General features: G+C 42.2%; 1 protein-coding gene across 2 annotated transcripts in view; it reads left to right on the forward strand.

The window, feature by feature from the left end:
- Positions 1-17,732, forward strand: part of LOC134339397 (dual specificity mitogen-activated protein kinase kinase 7) — a 101,013-nt gene that overhangs the window by 69,501 nt on the left and 13,780 nt on the right. For both annotated transcript variants that reach the window (XM_063035858.1, XM_063035859.1), the window contains 3 exons: positions 9,087-9,167; positions 10,740-10,882; positions 15,970-16,015. In XM_063035858.1, the coding sequence (XP_062891928.1) occupies positions 9,087-9,167; positions 10,740-10,882; positions 15,970-16,015 (270 nt within the window). The remainder of the gene's footprint in view (positions 1-9,086; positions 9,168-10,739; positions 10,883-15,969; positions 16,016-17,732) is intronic.

Raw genomic sequence — 17,732 nt, forward strand, 5'->3', positions numbered from 1 at the left:
TATAGGAAGTACCTAATAAAGTGGCCACTGTGTGTATGTTTGTGATTTTGTATTGCTGTAGACCATCCCCTTCAAGGCTCGACGTGTTGTACGTTCAAAGATGTTCTTCTGCACATCACTACCGTAATGAGTGGATTTTTGAGTTGCTGTTGCCTTCTTGTCATCTTGTCAACCAGTCTGGCCATTCTCCTCTGACCTCTCACATTTAACAAGGTGCTTTTGCTCACAGAACTGCTGCTTACTGGATGTTTTTCATTCTCTGTAAACTCTATTCACTTGAACGTGAAAATCCTAGGATATCAGCAGTTTGTGAGATACTCAAACCACCCTGTCTGACACCAACAAATCATTCCATGGACAAAGTCACTTAGGTCACATTTTTCCCCCATTCTGATGTTTGATCTGAACAACAACTGAACCTCTGACAACACACATCAAAGTTGCTGGTGGACGCAGCAGGCCAGACAGCATCTCTAGGAAGAAGTACAGTCGACGTTTCGGGCTGAGACCCTTCGTCAGGACTAACTGAAAGAAGACCTAGTAAGAGATTTAAAAGTGAGAGGGAGGAGGGGGAGATCCAAAATGATAGGAGAAGACAGGAAGGGGAGGGATGGAGCCAAGAGCTGGACAGGTGATTGGCAAAAGGGATATGAGAGGATCATGGGACAGGAGGCCCAGGGAGAAAGAAAAGGGGGAGATGGGGGAAAAATCCCAGAGGATGGGCAAGGGGTGCAGTGAGAGGGACAGAGGGAGAAAAAGGAGAGAGAGCGAAAGAATATGTGTATATAAATAACGGATGGGGTACGAGGGGGAGGTGGGGCATTAGCAGAGTTTGAGAAGTCAATGTTCATGCCATCAGGTTGGAGGCTACCCAGGCGGAATATAAGGTGTTGTTCCTCCAACCTGAGTGTGGCTTCATCTTTACAGTAGAGGAGGCCGTTTTGCGAACTGAACCTCTGAGCCATGCTTTGATGCACTGAGCTGCTGCCACATAATTGGCTGATTAGCTATTTGTCCATGTACAGGTGAACCTAAAAAAGTGGCCACTGAGTGTATATGAGTGGAGTATACCACAGTCATGGTGATGCATATGCCTGTGGAGAAAGCCTTAGCTCGGTATATCTACACAAAAGTTAGCAATACGTGGTAAGCCTTTCATCCCACAATGTTCATGCCAGCCCTCAACTACCAATCAGTACTAATCCCATTTACCAACAGTTGGTCTGTAACCTCCTGAGCATTAGTAATTCAAGTGCTCGTCTAGATACTACTCAGATTGTGTGAGAGCACCTATCTCTATCACCCAATCAGGCAGTGCACTATAGATTCTCTCCACTCTGTGTGTGAAAAAGCTCTTCCTCACAGCCTCCATTAAACCCTTACCCCAAGCCTCTTTCCTCTTCCTCACAGCCTCCATTAAACCCTTACCCTAAACCTCTTTCCTCTTCCTCACAGCCTCCATTAAACCCTTACCCCAAGCCTCTTTCCTCTTCCTCACAGCCTCCATTAAACCCTTACCCTAAACCTCTTTCCTCTTCCTCAGAGCCTCCATTAAACCCTTACCCTAAACCTCTTTCCTCTTCCTCGGAGCCCTCATTAAACCCTTACCCTAAGCCTCTTTCCTCTTCCTCGGAGCCTCCATTAAACCCTTACCCTAAACCTCTTTCCTCTTCCTCAGAGCCTCCATTAAACCCTTACCCTAAGCCTCTTTCCTCTACTTTCAGATAGGTCTGCTGAGGGGAAGAATTTCCTCCTTTCCGCTCTGTCTCTGTCCCTGGAATATCTCTGTGTGAAGTGAGCAATTGTACCATGATGAAAGCTTTAGGAATTTGACAGTGTTACCATTTGAGCAAACCAGAGGAAAGGATAAAGAGTGTACTCTGTTCAAGGATCAATACCCAGCAGCCAGATAGTGTGGAAGCAAGTCATCCTCGATCTGAGTCACTGCCTAAGAAGCAAAAGTGAAGAAGAGAGAGGGGTAATATCATATGTTGTGGGTGGAGAAGGAAGAGCTTTGTCTCAATAATGAGAGGGGATAGTGGTGTAACTCATTGTGGAGAGATGAAGAGCAGAGTCTATCAATATGGCTAACAATATTGGAGTATAATATTAAGAGAAATTGGATAGCAATTCATATCTGTGCATTGGAGGATAGCAGTATTTTTCATTGTAGAAATAGGGATAGTGATGAACGTTTTCCTAGGGTGGCATTGGCTAGCATGAGAGGACATAATTTTAAGGGGAAAGTAAAGGGGAAAGATCAAAGGTAGGTTTTTTTTTACAAAAAGAGTGGTAAGTACATGGAATGCATTGCTAGGGTTGGTGGTGAGACAGAGACAGGGTAGATGTTTAGAGACATTTAAGAGACTCTTACACAGGCACATAGATGAAAGAAAAATGGATGGCAATGTGAGTAGGAAAACTCTGCCATGGACCATCCCAAGCCAAGATGCACAAAGAGGAGGGCTCAGCATGGGGCTAGCAACACAATCCCATAAAAACCCAGTGCTACAGAAGCTCCAAAGACCTCATCCTTGGGAGAGGAAGGATTTAGGAAGACGAGCTACACTTGGGGATAACGTGACAGAGGACTCTGTTGAGCTGCTGTAAGTAGCCTATGCCCAGTGGGGGTGATGGACTTAAGAAGAAGAAGATAAGGATGGGAAGGGTTAGATTGAGCTTGTAGTTGGTTAAAAAGTCGGCATAACTTTGTGGGTTGAAGAGCCTGTATATTATTCCGTGTTTTATGGATGGTAGGGACTGTGCTAATGTATTAATGTAGAAATGGAATAGTGATATGGTTACAGTGCACAGAGGGCACTGTAAAGTGATGCCTCAAAAAGGCAGCATCCATCATTAAGGATCCGATAACCCAGGACGTGCCCTCTTCTCATTGCTACCATCAAGCAGGAGGTACAGGAGCATGAATGTACACACTCAATGTTTCAGGAACAGCTTCTTCCCCTCCACAATCAAATTTCTGAATGGGCAATAAATCCATAAACACCACCTCATTATTGTTTTCCCTCTCTTTTTGCGCTACTTATTTAATTTAATTTTTTAATATATGTTTATTGCAATTTGTTTTTTTTAATATTAAGTATTGCAATGTACTGTTGCCGCAAAACAACAAATTTCACAACATGTGCCAGTGATATTAAACCTGATTCTGATCATGTGGTTTATATCTTCAACTGAAAAGTGCTGAGGGTGCTATAATGGTGTAGATTAAAGTGAAGAACAGAGAGCAATATGTATCACTGTGTGGGCCACCCTTTCAAGTTATCACCAGGTGTACTCCATCTTCTTAATCCTTCCACTTATCCATATTTATCAGGAACATTGCTTATGCAGGGCCTTTAGCATTGTCAATGATCCCTCCAAACCATCCATCAATCTCTTTGACCCCTACCATCAGGCAGGAGGTACCATAGCATTAGGACAATAAGTGTTAGGATGAGAAACAGCTTCTTCCCCCGGGCCATAAGACTACTGAACTCCCTCCTGCCACATAGGTCTCATCATGTATGAAGCATCAGTAGCATTATACTGTTTACTTTTTAACTTGTATATATACATATCTTATAATTTGTTACACACACAAAATGCTGGAGGAACGCAGCAGGTCAGGCAACATCTATGGAAATAAATAAACAGTTGATGTTTTGGGCTGAGACCCTTCAAGACTTTTCCCACCCACCTTTGTTAATTTATTTGTGGTAATGTTACTTTGTGTTGTATGTGTGAGTAATACATACTGTGTTGTGTGCCTTGGTCCTAAGGAAAGTTCATTCATTTGGTGATATATGTGTGTACAGTTGAAGGACAATGAACTGAACTTGAACTTAAGTTCAACTTGGAGACAGAAATAACTATTAGTGTGAGCTCAGTGCTAATTTTGTATATTAGTATGTGAAACAATCATAGTTGTTCATATTGTAAAATGAGGAACTAATTCAGTGAGAATGAGGAGTTTGTTTTGCATACAAAACCATAAAGATATAGGAGCAGAATTAGGCCATTTGGGCCCATTAAGTCTGCTCCACCATTTCATCATGGCTGATGCATTTTTCCTCTCAGCCCCAATCTCCAGCCTTCTCCATATCCCTTCATGCCCTGACCAATCAAGAATCTAGCAAACTCAGCCTGTCAATATACATAAAGTCTTGGCCTCCACAGACACCTGTGGCAATGAATTCCAGGGATTCTCCACTCTGTGGCTAAAGAAACTCATCCTCATCTCCTTTCTAAAAGGACACTGCTCTGTTCTGAGGCTGTGTCCTCTGGTCTAGACTCCCACCATAGAAAACATCCTCCCCACATCCACTCTATCGAGACCTTTCAGCATTCGATAGATTTCAGTTAGGTCACCCTCATTCTTCTGAATTCCGGTGAATAAAGGCCCAGAACTATCAAACGCACTTCATAGAACAAGCCAATCCTGGAATCATCTTCCTGTGTCTCCTTTGAACCTCCTCCTGTGTCAGCACACCCTTTTTAAGGTAAGGGCCCGAAACTGCTCTCAACACTCCAAGTGGGGCCTCACCAGTGCTTTATAAAGCCTCCACATTACATTCTTGCTTTTATATTCTAGTCCTCTTGAAATGAATACTAACATCACATTTGCCTTCCTCACCACCAACTCAACCTGCAAATTAACCTTTGAGGAATCCTGCACAAGGACTCCCAAGTACCCTTGTACCTTGATTTTTGAATTTTCTCTCCATTTACAAAATAGTCTACCCTCTTATTTCTTCTGCTAAAATGCATGACCGTACACTTCCCAACACTGTATTCCACATGCCACTACTTAGACAGATTAGGAGAATGGGCAAAGTCCTTCTGTAGCCTCTCTACTTCCTCAAAACTACTTGTCCCTCCACCTATCTTTGTATCTTTCATCATCCAATTCATTAACAGACTCCTGTGGAACACCACTGGTCACTGGCAGCCAACCAGAAAAGGCTGTCTTTATTCCCACTCTTTGCCTCCTGACAATCCGCCACTACTTTATTCATGTTAGTATCTTTCCTGTAATGTAATGGGCTCTTAACTTGTTAAGCAGCCTCATATGTGGCACCTTGACAAAGCCCTTCTGAAAATCCAAGTACACAACATCCACCAACTCTCTTGTCTATCCTGTGTGTTATTTCTTTAAAAAATTCCAGCATATTTGTCAGGCAAGATTTTCCCTTGAGTAAACTATGCTGACTACAGTCTATTTTATCAAGTACCTCCAAGTACCCAGAAACTGCATCTTTAACAATTGACTCCAAAATCCTCACTGACTAACTGGCGTATAATTTCCTTTCTTCTGCCTTTCTCTATTCTTGAAGACATTTGCAATTTTCCAGTTTTTCAGAACCATTCCAGAATCTACTAATTCTTGAAAGCTCATTACTAATGCCTCCACAATCTCTTTAGCTACCTCTTTCGGAACCCTGGAGTGTACACCATCTGGTCCAGGTGGCTTATCAATCTTCAGACCTTTCAGTTTCCCAACAGCCTTCTCCATAGTAATGGCAACTTCATACACTTCTGCCCTTGAGACTCGCGAGCTTCCGGCATACAAATACTACTTCAGTTCGTCTTCCATTTCCTTGCCCGCACTACTACCTCTCCAGATCGTTTTTCTGTAGTCTGATATCCACTCTCTCCTCTTTTACATTTTATGTATCTGAAGAAACTTCTGGTATCCTCTTTAATATTATTGACTAGCATACTTTCATATTACATCTTTTACCTCTTAGTGACTTTTTTAGTTTCCCAATCCTCTAAATTCCCACTAATTTTTGCTCTGTTATATGTCTTCTCTTTGGCTTTTATGTTGGCTTTGGCTTTGAATTCTCTCGTTAGCCATGATTGTGTCATCTTTCCTTTAGAATACTTCTTTGTCTTTGGGATGTATATATCATGTGCCTTCTGAATTGCTTCCAGAAATTCCAGCCATTGGTACACTGCCATCAACGCTGCCAATGATCTTTTCCAATCAATTTTGGCCAACTCCTCTCCTCAGTACTTCCCTTCACTCCACTGTAGTACTAACACATCTGACCTTAGCTTCTCCCTCCCAAATTTCAGGATGTATTATATTATGATCTTTTTCCCAAGGGTTCTTTTATCTTAAGCTCTCGAATCCATTCTGGTTCATTGCACAATATAATGCTCTCCTTACCCCATATCATGTGGAGATAGATGGGGGTGAGCATTATATTTTGGAGAAGAGGCTTGGGAATATATAAAAGGGGAGTAACAGTCCCTGGCTTGTGAAGAGGGAATATCAGTGAGAGTTTGCAGTATGAATAGCAGTCGATTAGAGAGGCAGGTAGCAATGTACATCAGTGTGGAGAGAGAAAATACAGTGTATGCAATGGAGTGATTCTTAATAATATTATCCACCTCTACACCCTTCCACACTTGCACTAATGTAAAGAAAGCATATGGTATACTTGCCTTTTTAGTTAAGGTATTGAGTTCAAAAGTTAGGAAGTTGTGTTGCAGCTTTGTAGGACTCTATGACATCTGGAGTATTGCATTCATTTCTGGTTGCAACAATATCAGAATAGTGTGGAGGATTTGGAGAGGGTATAGAAGAGCTTTGCTAGGATGTTGCCCGGATTGGAGGCCATATGCTATAAAAAGACACACACAAATGCTGGAGGAACTCAGCAGATCAAGCAGCATCTATGAAAATGAATTGACTTTCAGTATTCCAGGCCAAGAACCTTCTTCAGGACTGGAAAGAAAGGGAGAAGACGCCAGAACTAAAAGATGGGAGGAGGGGAACTGGGAATGCCAGAAGATGATAGTTGAAGCTGGGTGGGTGGGAAAGGTAAAGGCTGGAGAGGAAGGAATTTGATAGAGGAGGGTGGGCCATGCAGGAAAGATGATAAGTGATTGGACACAAACTTGGGTTTCTGGTTTGTTTTCCTCTGAAGCTTTGAAGGTCAGGGAGAGAGCTGATAGAAATTTATAAGATTATGAGAGGCATGGTAGACAGCTGGTATCTTTTTCCCAGGGCATGCATTTAACATGAGAGGGAATGTCAAAAGATGTGCAGGGTAAGCTACTTTTTTTACAGAGAGCGGTGGGTGCCTGTAATGCGCTGCCAAAGGTAGTGGTGGAGGAAAATACTGCAGAGATGTTTAAGAGGCTCTGAGATAGGCATAAAAATGTGCAAACAGAAGGGATTAAGGTGTAATTAACACAGCACCATGAACCAAAGGTCCTCTTTCTGTGCTGTGTTTTCCAAGTTGTGTAAGCACAGGCACATGGCACATTCACAAGTAAAACATAACTGTACATAATGTACAGAGTCAGGAGAGGGAAGGGGAAGAGTCAGCTACTAGAGAGTACCCCTGTGGCTGTAACCCTTGACAATAAGTACTCCTGTTTGAGTACTGTTGGGATGGGGGAGGAACGGCCTACCTGGGGGAAGCAACAGTGGCCGTGCCTCTGGCACAGAGTCCGGCCCTGAGGCTCAGAAGGGTAAGGAAAGGAAGAGGAAGGCAGTAGTGATAGTGGTTGTGAAGATGTAGTCCTTTATTAAGGATGAGATTTCGGGTTACTTGGAGGCACATGATGAAATAGACCAAAGTCAGCATGGCTTACTTAAGGAGAAGTCTTGCCTGACTAATCTGTTGGAATTCTTTGAGAAAATAACAGATAGGATAGACAAAGGAGAGTCAGTGGATGTTAACACGAGGAAATCTGCAGATGCTGGAATTTCAAGCAACACACATAGAAGTTCCTCTTCCTAGAGATGCTGCTTGGCCTGCTGCATTCACAAGCAACTTTTATGTGTGTTGTCAGTGGATGGTGTTTACTTGGATTTTCAGACAGTCTTTGACAAGATGCTGCACATGAAGCTGCTTAACAAGATAGTGCCCATGAAATTAGAGAAAAGATACCAACATGGATAAAAAAAATTGGCTTACTAGCTGGAGACAGAGTGGAAATAAAAGGGTCCTTTTCTGGTTGATTGCCGATGACTGGAGGTGTTCGACACTGGTCGGTGTTGGGACTGCTTCTTCTCACATTATATGTCATTGATTTAGATGACGGAACAGATGGCTTTGCTGATAATACTAAGGCAGGTGGAGGGAGAGTAGTGTTGAGGAAGCAGGGAGTCTGAAGTTTAGGAGAATGGGCAAAGAAGTGGCAGATAGAATACGGTGTTGGGAAGTGATGCATTTTGGTAGAATAAATAAAGGAGTAGACTATTATCTAAATGGAGAAAATTCAGAAATCAGAAGTGCAAAGAGATTTGGGAGTCCTCATGCAGGATTTCCTAAAGGTTAACTTGCAGGTTGAGTTAGTGGCAAGAAAGGCAATGGTAATGTTAGCATTCTTTTTGAGAGGACTAGAATATAAAAACAAGGGTTTAATAATGCTGAGGGTTTATAAGACATTTGTCAGACTACACTTTGAATTTAGTGAGAAATTTTGGGCTCCATATTTGGGAAATGATATATTGACATTGAGTGGGTTCACAAGAATGATCCCTCAAATGGAAAGGTTAACAAGAAGAGTGTTTCATGGCCATGGCCTGTACTCGCTGGAGTTTAGAAGAATGGGAGGGGAGTGGGATCTCATTGAAACCTATCAGATATTGAAAGGCCTGGATAGAGAGGACGTTTCCTACAGTGGGAGAGTCTAGGACAAGAGGGCACAGCCTCAGAACAGAAGGATGTCTCGTTAGAACAGACATGGAGCAGGAATTTCTTTAGCCAGAGGGTGTTGAATCTGTGGAATTCATTGCTATGGAGGTCAAGTCATTGGGTACATTTCAAACAGAGGCTGATAGATTTTTGATTAGTAAGGGCGTCAAAGGCTATGGTGAAAAGGCAGGAGAAGGGGGTTGAGAGGGGTAATAAATTAGCCATGATTGAATGGTAGAGCAGATGCGATGGACTGAATGGCTTAATTCTGCTCCTATCTCTTATGGTTTTATGGAAATTACCAAAACTGCAAGCTAGAGAGACTGTACCCGAGGTTGCTGCTGGCATAATGAAGGGATGGGAGTATGACTGCATTTTGGGGATTTTCACTTGGTGTTGTATTTTTTGATTCCTTTCTGTTCACAGCCAGAAAGGATCGATCCTCCTGATCCAACCAAACCCGATTATGACATCAGAGCGGACGTTTGGAGTCTGGGAATTTCACTGGTAAGGAAGCATGAGCAATCTGCATTAGACTTGTACTCTTCTTTTATATACTGGTCAGTGTAACCACACTAGCATATGTACTTGTCCTAACTATAGTACAAACTGTTGCAACTGGTGTAATTCACCATAGCACACCGGTATAGTCACTATCTAGTATGCTGTATAGAGAACTGAGAGAGTGGAACAATTGTAGAGATGGAATCAGATGGGGGAAGGATGATGAACAAATGGAATACCCTTGTTATTTTAGTCATTTCTTTTTAGAATTGTTCAACATAGAAGAGCACTGAATCAATCTAGGAAAGGCAGTAGCAATGAGAAGGAGTCTTCCTTGCACATATTTCATCTGATGCATCAGACTTTACAGGTGTATTGTCGTTACTGAAGAACCTGAATGCTTTGTCTTGTTTGTACGCTATTGTACCACCATCTCTGTTGGATATGTCCTTGGGTAGGACATGTATAATTCTGCGTCATGCTACTGCTAATTTCAACCGGTGGGATAACTCTTCTGATGAGGAGACTGGTCCCCATATGCTTGCTAGGAGAGATCTCTGAAGTCATCTATGGCTGAATGTATTGCCTAGTTCAGTGCTGGAAGGTCCATTTGGTTATGTTCTTTGTTGTCTATGTTGTAGCAGAATAAAAATGTACATTCTGTCAATCCACTCATTGTGCTCCTGAGATATTAAATGGAAATGTGTTTTCTACAGCAGATCTTAATGTACAGATTGTGATGATAGGGCACTATCACAAATGTATTGAGTCATCTGGCACCTTTTGTGGACCAGGTACCCATAATGGCCAAGGCTAGTGTGGGTTATATTGAAGGATGTCCAGTGCTGTCCAAAAGAAGTTTGAGTCAGGGATGAGGACTTTGTTCCCTGCATCAGATGTATTCCACACTTAACTACATTATGGATTTGTACCTGGAGCAACATGTGTCAGCTCGGATGATGTAAAATGAATTGGGGACAGTTTTGCTAAGTCTTTGTGAAGGGGAAGGATGGTACTGCTCCTGACTTTAATTGTCTTATGGAGGAGTATGTAATCATGGTGAGTGACGGTAGAATGCAGGGTGTGCCTGCATTGATGGCCGAATTTTGTGTGGTCCTCTGGCAGTGCTTTTCCATGGCTGTTAGCATGTTTCCCGCTGTCAGTGGCTGTGCAAGCTGAAGAGCAGAAAGCACACTGATTGAGTAATGTCCTGACACAGGTCACTTTTGTTTTACTTTTCAGGATAAGGGCATAGTCAGCAAGTCCAGTGTTTATTTTCAATCCTAATTGTCCTTGAGATGGTGGAGATGAGAACTACTGCAGTCCTCCTGATGAAGGTGCTGCTCCTCATTGTTGGTTGAAGTGTTTTACGCTTTAGAACCAGCTAAAGGAGCAATGGTATTTTCCAAGTCAGGGTGGTGTGTGACTGCTAAACCAGTAGAAGCTGAAGGAATTTGGAATTTATGTTTTAATTCATGCACTGTAGAATGAAATAATTACCTGTTTCTATCAAATCAATTGAGGAATTCCGTGATTCAATATGTTCCTCTAACCAAGTTGTACATCTTTCTGCAGGTTGAACTCGCTACAGGGCAGTTTCCATATAAAAACTGTAAAACAGATTTTGAAGTTTTAACAAAGGTGCTGCAGGAAGATCCTCCTCTGCTTCCTTCAAGCATGGGCTTCTCAATGGACTTCCAGTCATTTGTAAAAGATTGGTGAGTAAAACCCGGGAATATCTTACAATGCAATTTTTTTTACATAACGTCTGTTTATTTTCTCCCCACTACTAATGGAGTGAAATCTGCATCTAGGTGGCCACCATTAAAGTGGCCAGGGGTTTTATGAGACAGTGGCACTGATAAATGTTGTTATTTTATAAAGTAATAGCTTAGTTGGTGATGCAAATACGATAAGTTCAAAGATTTGTAAACTGGAGTTTGAATTGGCGAGTTTTCTATATTGATGAACATTTTCAAACAGCAAATGCCAACAGTTCTTTGTGTTACAAGGAAATGGCATGGAATGGAACAAACAAAAATGGTGTTTTTAGCCAAAAGTGGCTGAGGAAAGACTTTTCCTTTAAGCACCTTGACCACGTTTCACACAGGTCCTCACTCTTTCTTAATCATTCTTGCTTCATAACTTCTCCTGCCCTCTCTCCTTTAAATTTATAATCCTCATATCTGTCACAAAACTCTCCTCTGCATGACCTATTCATCCAAGTTGAAATTAAATCATATTAAGACCTGTAGTTTCCTTGGTCCTATGATCACAAACAAGGGGTCATAGTTGTAAGGTGCTGGTCATTTAACTGAGGTGCATAGGAAAGGGAGGGAGGGGAGGGAGGTTGAATCTTTGGAATTCCCTGCCCCCAAGGGTGGAGGAGACCAGGTTATTAGCTTGATCTAAGGTGGAGATCGATATCTGAAAGATCCATGAATTAAGGATTCTGGGAACTAGCACAGAAGAGGAGTTGAGACTAGTATAAATAAGCTATGATCGTAATGAATGCTGGGACATGCTTGAGGCTGACCTGCTGCTCCTGTTTTTGTGTGATCTGTCTATTTCCTTATAGCACTTACACACATCATTTGCCCTCCGTTTACCATGCTTCCTCTGATTTACAGAGCAATTCCCTGAATTCTAGCCTCACTATTCTCCTGTCTTCCGTCATTGTTCATTTCCGTGTAGTGGCCCAGTCTTCACACCTTTATGTTGAGGGATTGCAGACTTTGATATTTCTCACGCATAGCCCACTTACCTATTAATTTAGAACTCTCTTGATTTCCTAGTTTACGTCAAGAACTTGCCTCACCTTTTTTGAAGAAACGATTTTGAGGGCAAAGATAACCTTTGGGTTCTTTTCTCCTTAACCAGTCAGAAGCACAACAGTTAGCCCTGCTGCCTCACACCTCCAGATACTTCAGTTTGACCCTGACCATAGGTGCTGTGTGGAGTTTGTATGTTCTTCCTGTGACTATGAAGGTTTCCTCTGAATGCTCTGGTTTTCCTCCACATCCCAAAGGTGTGCAGTTAGTCGGCTAGTTGACCTCTCTAAATTGTACCTAGTGTAGGTGGGTGACGGTAGAACCAGGGGAGGAGAGAGGAGAGAAGGGAAGTGGAGGAGTAGTTGCTAGGATGCAAGAATAAGGATCGGTGTAATCAGTGATTTGTTACTTGGCATTCTATCTGGATGCATTATGACTTGATATGGCGACTGCTGTTCATATGACTGCAAGAAACTGCAGGGTGCTGTGGACGCAGCTCAGCACATCATGGGAACCAGCCTCCTCTCTATGGCCTCCATCTATACTTCTTGCAGTTTATTAATTTTTTAAAAATTGGAACAGGAACTGTTTCTGTTTCTGCCCAAATACACCATATCCACGACACCCGTACTGTTCCCAAACTCTAAACCCAGATACAGCATATCCACGACACCTGTACTGTTCCCAAACTCTGTAAACCCAGATACACCATATCCACGACACCCATACTGTTCCCAAACTCTGTAAACCCAAATACACCATATCCACGACACCTGTACTGTTCCCAAACTCTGTAAACCCAGATACACCATATCCACGACACCCGTACTGTTCCCAAACTCTGTAAACCCAAATACACCATATCCATGACACCCGTACTGTTCCCAAACTCTGTAAACCCAGATACACCATATCCACGACACCCATACTGTTCCCAAACTCTGTAAACCCAAATACACCATATCCACGACACCCATACTGTTCCCAAACTCTGTAAACCCAGATACAGCATATCCACACCACCCGTACTGTTCCCAAACTCTGTAAACCCAGATACAGCATATCCACGACACCCGTACTGTTCCCAAACTCTGTAAACCCAGATACACCATATCCACGACACCCGTACTGTTCCCAAACTCTGTAAACCCAGATACAGCATATCCACGACACCCGTACTGTTCCCAAACTCTGTAAACCCAGATACACCATATCCATGACACCCGTACTGTTTCCAAACTCTGTAAACCCAGATACACCATATCCACGACACCCATACTGTTCCCAAACTCTGTAAACCCAAATACACCATATCCACGACACCCATACTGTTCCCAAACTCTGTAAACCCAGATACACCATATCCATGACACCCGTACTGTTCCCAAACTCTGTAAACCCAGATACACCATATCCACGACACCCGGACTGTTCCCAAACTCTGTAAACCCAGATACACCATATCCACGACACCCATACTGTTCCCAAACTCTGTAAACCCAGATACACCATATCCATGACACCCGTACTGTTCCCAAACTCTGTAAACCCAAATACACCATATCCACGACACCCATACTGTTCCCAAACTCTGTAAACCCAGATACACCATATCCATGACACCCGTACTGTTCCCAAACTCTGTAAACCCAGATACACCATATCCACGACACCCGGACTGTTCCCAAACTCTGTAAACCCAGATACACCATATCCACGACACCCATACTGTTCCCAAACTCTGTAAACCCAGATACACCATATCCACGACACCCATACTGTTCCCAAACTCTGTAAACCCGGATACACCATATCCATGACACCCGTACTGTTCCCAAACTCTGTAAACCCATGATGATGTAGCTGAAACTGAGAGTGACTTCCTCGTCTTGGGTACTCAGTCTTGAAAAGCAACCATCTGTCAATCTGCCCTTGTTCTAAGTATCTTCTTCATCCAACTCAAGTAGGAAATTGCTAGAAAGACAACTGACCTCAGTAGGTTTGATTGTTTGAGCTGGATCAGAAATTAAAATTTTAAAAAATGTCCTATGTCAAACCAAATCTGATTATTTCCAATTTTAGCAAGGCACATGAGGTCCAACAGGCAGTGTATCTTTCTCCATGAGCCTGTATGTATGCTTAGCACCTATGTTCTGCTTTAACATGGGCCAACTAGGTTTCTCTCCCAGTCTGGGTACAGCCATGAAACCCATTACAAAAACATCATACGGTGCTACCATTAAATTAGGCAGGGCTCCAGAGAAACTCTCACTGCTGTTTACCATCTCTCATTAACATCGGGGCTCTGCTTTGTACCGTTGTATCTGAACAGAAACGCCCATTATCAAAAGTGGAAGTGATACTCCGTGTGAAATCGAAGGAGCCCTCAAAGGTTAACCACATTCATATTCTGTGTTCTATACCATTACTTCATCATCTCGATTACTGAGGTCATCCATATTTGGTACAGTCTCCTCTATAAATCTAGTTTTGATAAGCTCTGCAGAGTATCCACTTTTAGTCCATAAGAGTGATGATGAGTTCTCATTTACCTGCCAGTTCTCCATTCCACTCGCACTCTTAAGCTGTCTGACTGCGGCCTCCTGTACTGTTGCAAAAAGGTTTAACGCAGGGGAATGGGAACCAGTGTGCTACTTTAGACGATAGAGCGGTTGGTGTAGAGGTAGAGGGAGTGTATAGAGGTACTGCAAGGAGGCATAGGGCATAATTGTAGTCAGTTGGATGGGTGAAATATGAAACACAAAAGATTCTGCAGATGCTGGAAATCCAGAGCAACTCGCATATAAACGCTGAAGGAACTCAGCAGGTCAGGCAGCATCTATGAAAGTGAATAAGCAGTTGCAAAGAGCTCATCAAAACTAGATTTATATTGGAGACTGCACCAAGTATGAGTGACCTCAGTAATCAAGATGATAAAGTAATAGTTGAAAGGTGGCTATTTTAATGCAAGAAGTTTTAGGAACATGTGTAATAAACTTAGAGCATGGATCAGTACATGGAACTACAACACTGTGGCCATTGCAGAGACTTGGCCCAAGCGTTTTTGTGGTATCTTGAAGGATTTGGTGAACTGGACTCACGAGAATGCAGGTACAGCTGCGGCGACTATTGCTGGAGTGGACTTGGTGTCCACTTGAAACTTCAGCCTGGATCAAAGTGGCGGGGCCCCAGCCTGAGAGCAAGAAATGAATTAATGATTAGCCAATTTTAGTGCCGAGCCAGATTAAAAGATCAAGGCATCAAGGGCAAAGGGGGAACAGGTATTCTGTTTACTATTCCATGAGACTTCATTTGCCTCAGCGCTGAATTGGCTCCGAGACTGTGGCTGACAGGAGCCCTGAACTGGCTCAGTGGATATGGACTCACTTCCAGGGACTCTCCAGTTCAAGTTCTATGTCTTATTTGTTTTATGTTTTTTATTGTTTGCACAATTTGTTCTTTTTTTCCTGCACATTTTGTGTGACAGTCTTTGTTCTGTGGGTTTTTTCGTGGATTCTATTGTGATTCTTTGTTTTGTGGCTGCCTGCAAAAATACAGATCTCAAGATTGTATACGGTATTGCTTACTTTGATAAAAAAAATGCACTTTGAACTTTGGCTGTCACAATGGCAGGAATGCAGCCATATATTCTGGGGTTTAGATCTTTCAAAGAGGACAGAGAGGGAAGTAAAAAAGTTGGGGAGTGGCATTGTTAATGAGAGATATTATTACAATTGCAGAAAGGGAGGACATCATGGAGGGATTTTCTCTTAAGTCAGTGTGGATGGAAGTAATCACTATTATGAGCATTATGAACTTGTCAACTACTCAAGTTATGGACAGTTCACAGAACCTTGCCGTTATTTTAGGAAGACCTATAGCCTGAATATTCTCATAAAGCCAGTACTATCCTGGCATGAGCTCTTTGGCTTGTCCCAATTGAAATGAACATTAAAATTTCCAATAAATCTAATTAGCCTTTATTTTCAATTTATCTGCCTACATTTCTTTCTTTTCTTTTCTTTTCCTATTAGCCTTACAAAGGATCACAGGAAGAGACCAAAATACAACAAATTGCTTGTGAGTATTCCTTTGTGATGTTTGCTTGTGAGTATTCCTGAAACATTATAGTAGGTCCATATGGTCGTGGCCTGGGATAAAAGCAGATTTGGTTCTCGGGTTAAATTAAGATTCAAGCATTCACTAAAAGACTTGCTTGTGAATATTCACTCCACATTTCATCTGATTTGCTCTGCTTGCATGATGTATTCTTCATAACTGCATAATATCGAGAGGTACTTTCAGCAGTCTTGTAACTACTTCAACAAGGAACGACGGCTTCTTACAATGGTTCTGGATAATGGGCTGCATTTAGAAGCAGTAATCTCAGTGTAACATATTTCAGTTTGGCAAGAACAACTTAAAGTCAGACTCAGATCCTTGACTCGGGAGAAGAAAATAGTGAAAAGGGACTTTCTCTGCATTCCTGAGAGAAATTGATAGGGACTGGTAACTAGGTTAACAGTGGGTTAATAGCAGGTAGCAAAAGGAATGCTGAAAGTATACTCAAGGAGAGGAGAAGGTTCGTCAACCTTGAGATGCTGTGGAAGGTACAGTTGCAAGAAAAAGTTTGTGAACCCTTTGGAATTTCCTGGTTTTCTGCATTAATTACTCTTAAAATGTGGTCTTGTCTTCATCTAACACAATAATACACAAGCACAATTTGTCTAAACTAATAACTAATAATTGTAGTTTTCATGTCTTTATTGAATGCATTTTCAAATCATTCACAGTCCAGGCTGGAAAACGTATGTGATCCCTTGTATTTAATAACTGGTAGAACCTCCTGTCACAGCAACCTCCACCAGATGTCTCCTGAATCTGCTGATCAAACTTGCAAAATGGGGAGGAGGAATTTTAGATCAACCTTTCAAACAAAACTGTTTCGGTTCATCAAAATTTTTGTGATACCTTGCATGACCAGCCCTCTCCAGGTTATGCCACAGCACCTCAAATGGGTTAAGGACTGGACTCTGACTTGGCCATTCCAAAACACCAGTTTTCTCCTTTTTAAACCATTCTGTTGTTGATTTACTCTTGTGTTTCGGATCATTGTCTTATTGCACCATCCAACTTCATTAAGATTCAGGTGGCTGACCCCTATCCTGACATGCTCCCACTATGCTTCACAGTTGGGATGAGATTTTGGTGTTGGTGAGCAGTGCCCTTTTTCCTCCAAACACATCTGCGTGCATTTCTGCCAAAAAGTTTAGCTTTTATCTCATCTGTCCACAGAACATTGTCGCAGTAACGTTGTGGAACATCCAGGTGGTCTTTTGCAAACTTGAGATGTGTAACAATGTTGTTTTTTTGGGAGAGCAGTAGTTTCCTTCATGTGTCCTTCCACGAACATCATTCTTGTTTTTCTTACAGTGGTCACATGAATGGAGACTTTAGCAAATTCTAGAGATTTTTGCAGAGCTCTTGCTGTTACCCTTGGGTTCTTTTTCACCTTCTTCAGCATTGCATACTGTGTTCTTTGCAGGACACCGACTCTTAGGAAGAATAGAAACGGTACTGAATTTCTTCTATTTGTAGACAATTTCTCTTACTGTGGACCGATGAACATTCAGGTCCTTAGAAATGTTCTTGTAGCCTTTTCCAGCTTCGTACATTTCTACAATTCTTCCTCTAACATCCTCTGAAAGTTGTTTTGGTCGAGGCATGGTGCACATAAATGGACCTTTCTTGAGAAGAGCAGTCTCTGTCAGTAACCTGACTTTGTGTGTCTTTTTCA

The sequence above is a fragment of the Mobula hypostoma genome, chromosome 29 (genome assembly GCF_963921235.1).
Source record: "Mobula hypostoma chromosome 29, sMobHyp1.1, whole genome shotgun sequence".
NCBI lineage: Eukaryota > Metazoa > Chordata > Chondrichthyes > Myliobatiformes > Myliobatidae > Mobula > Mobula hypostoma.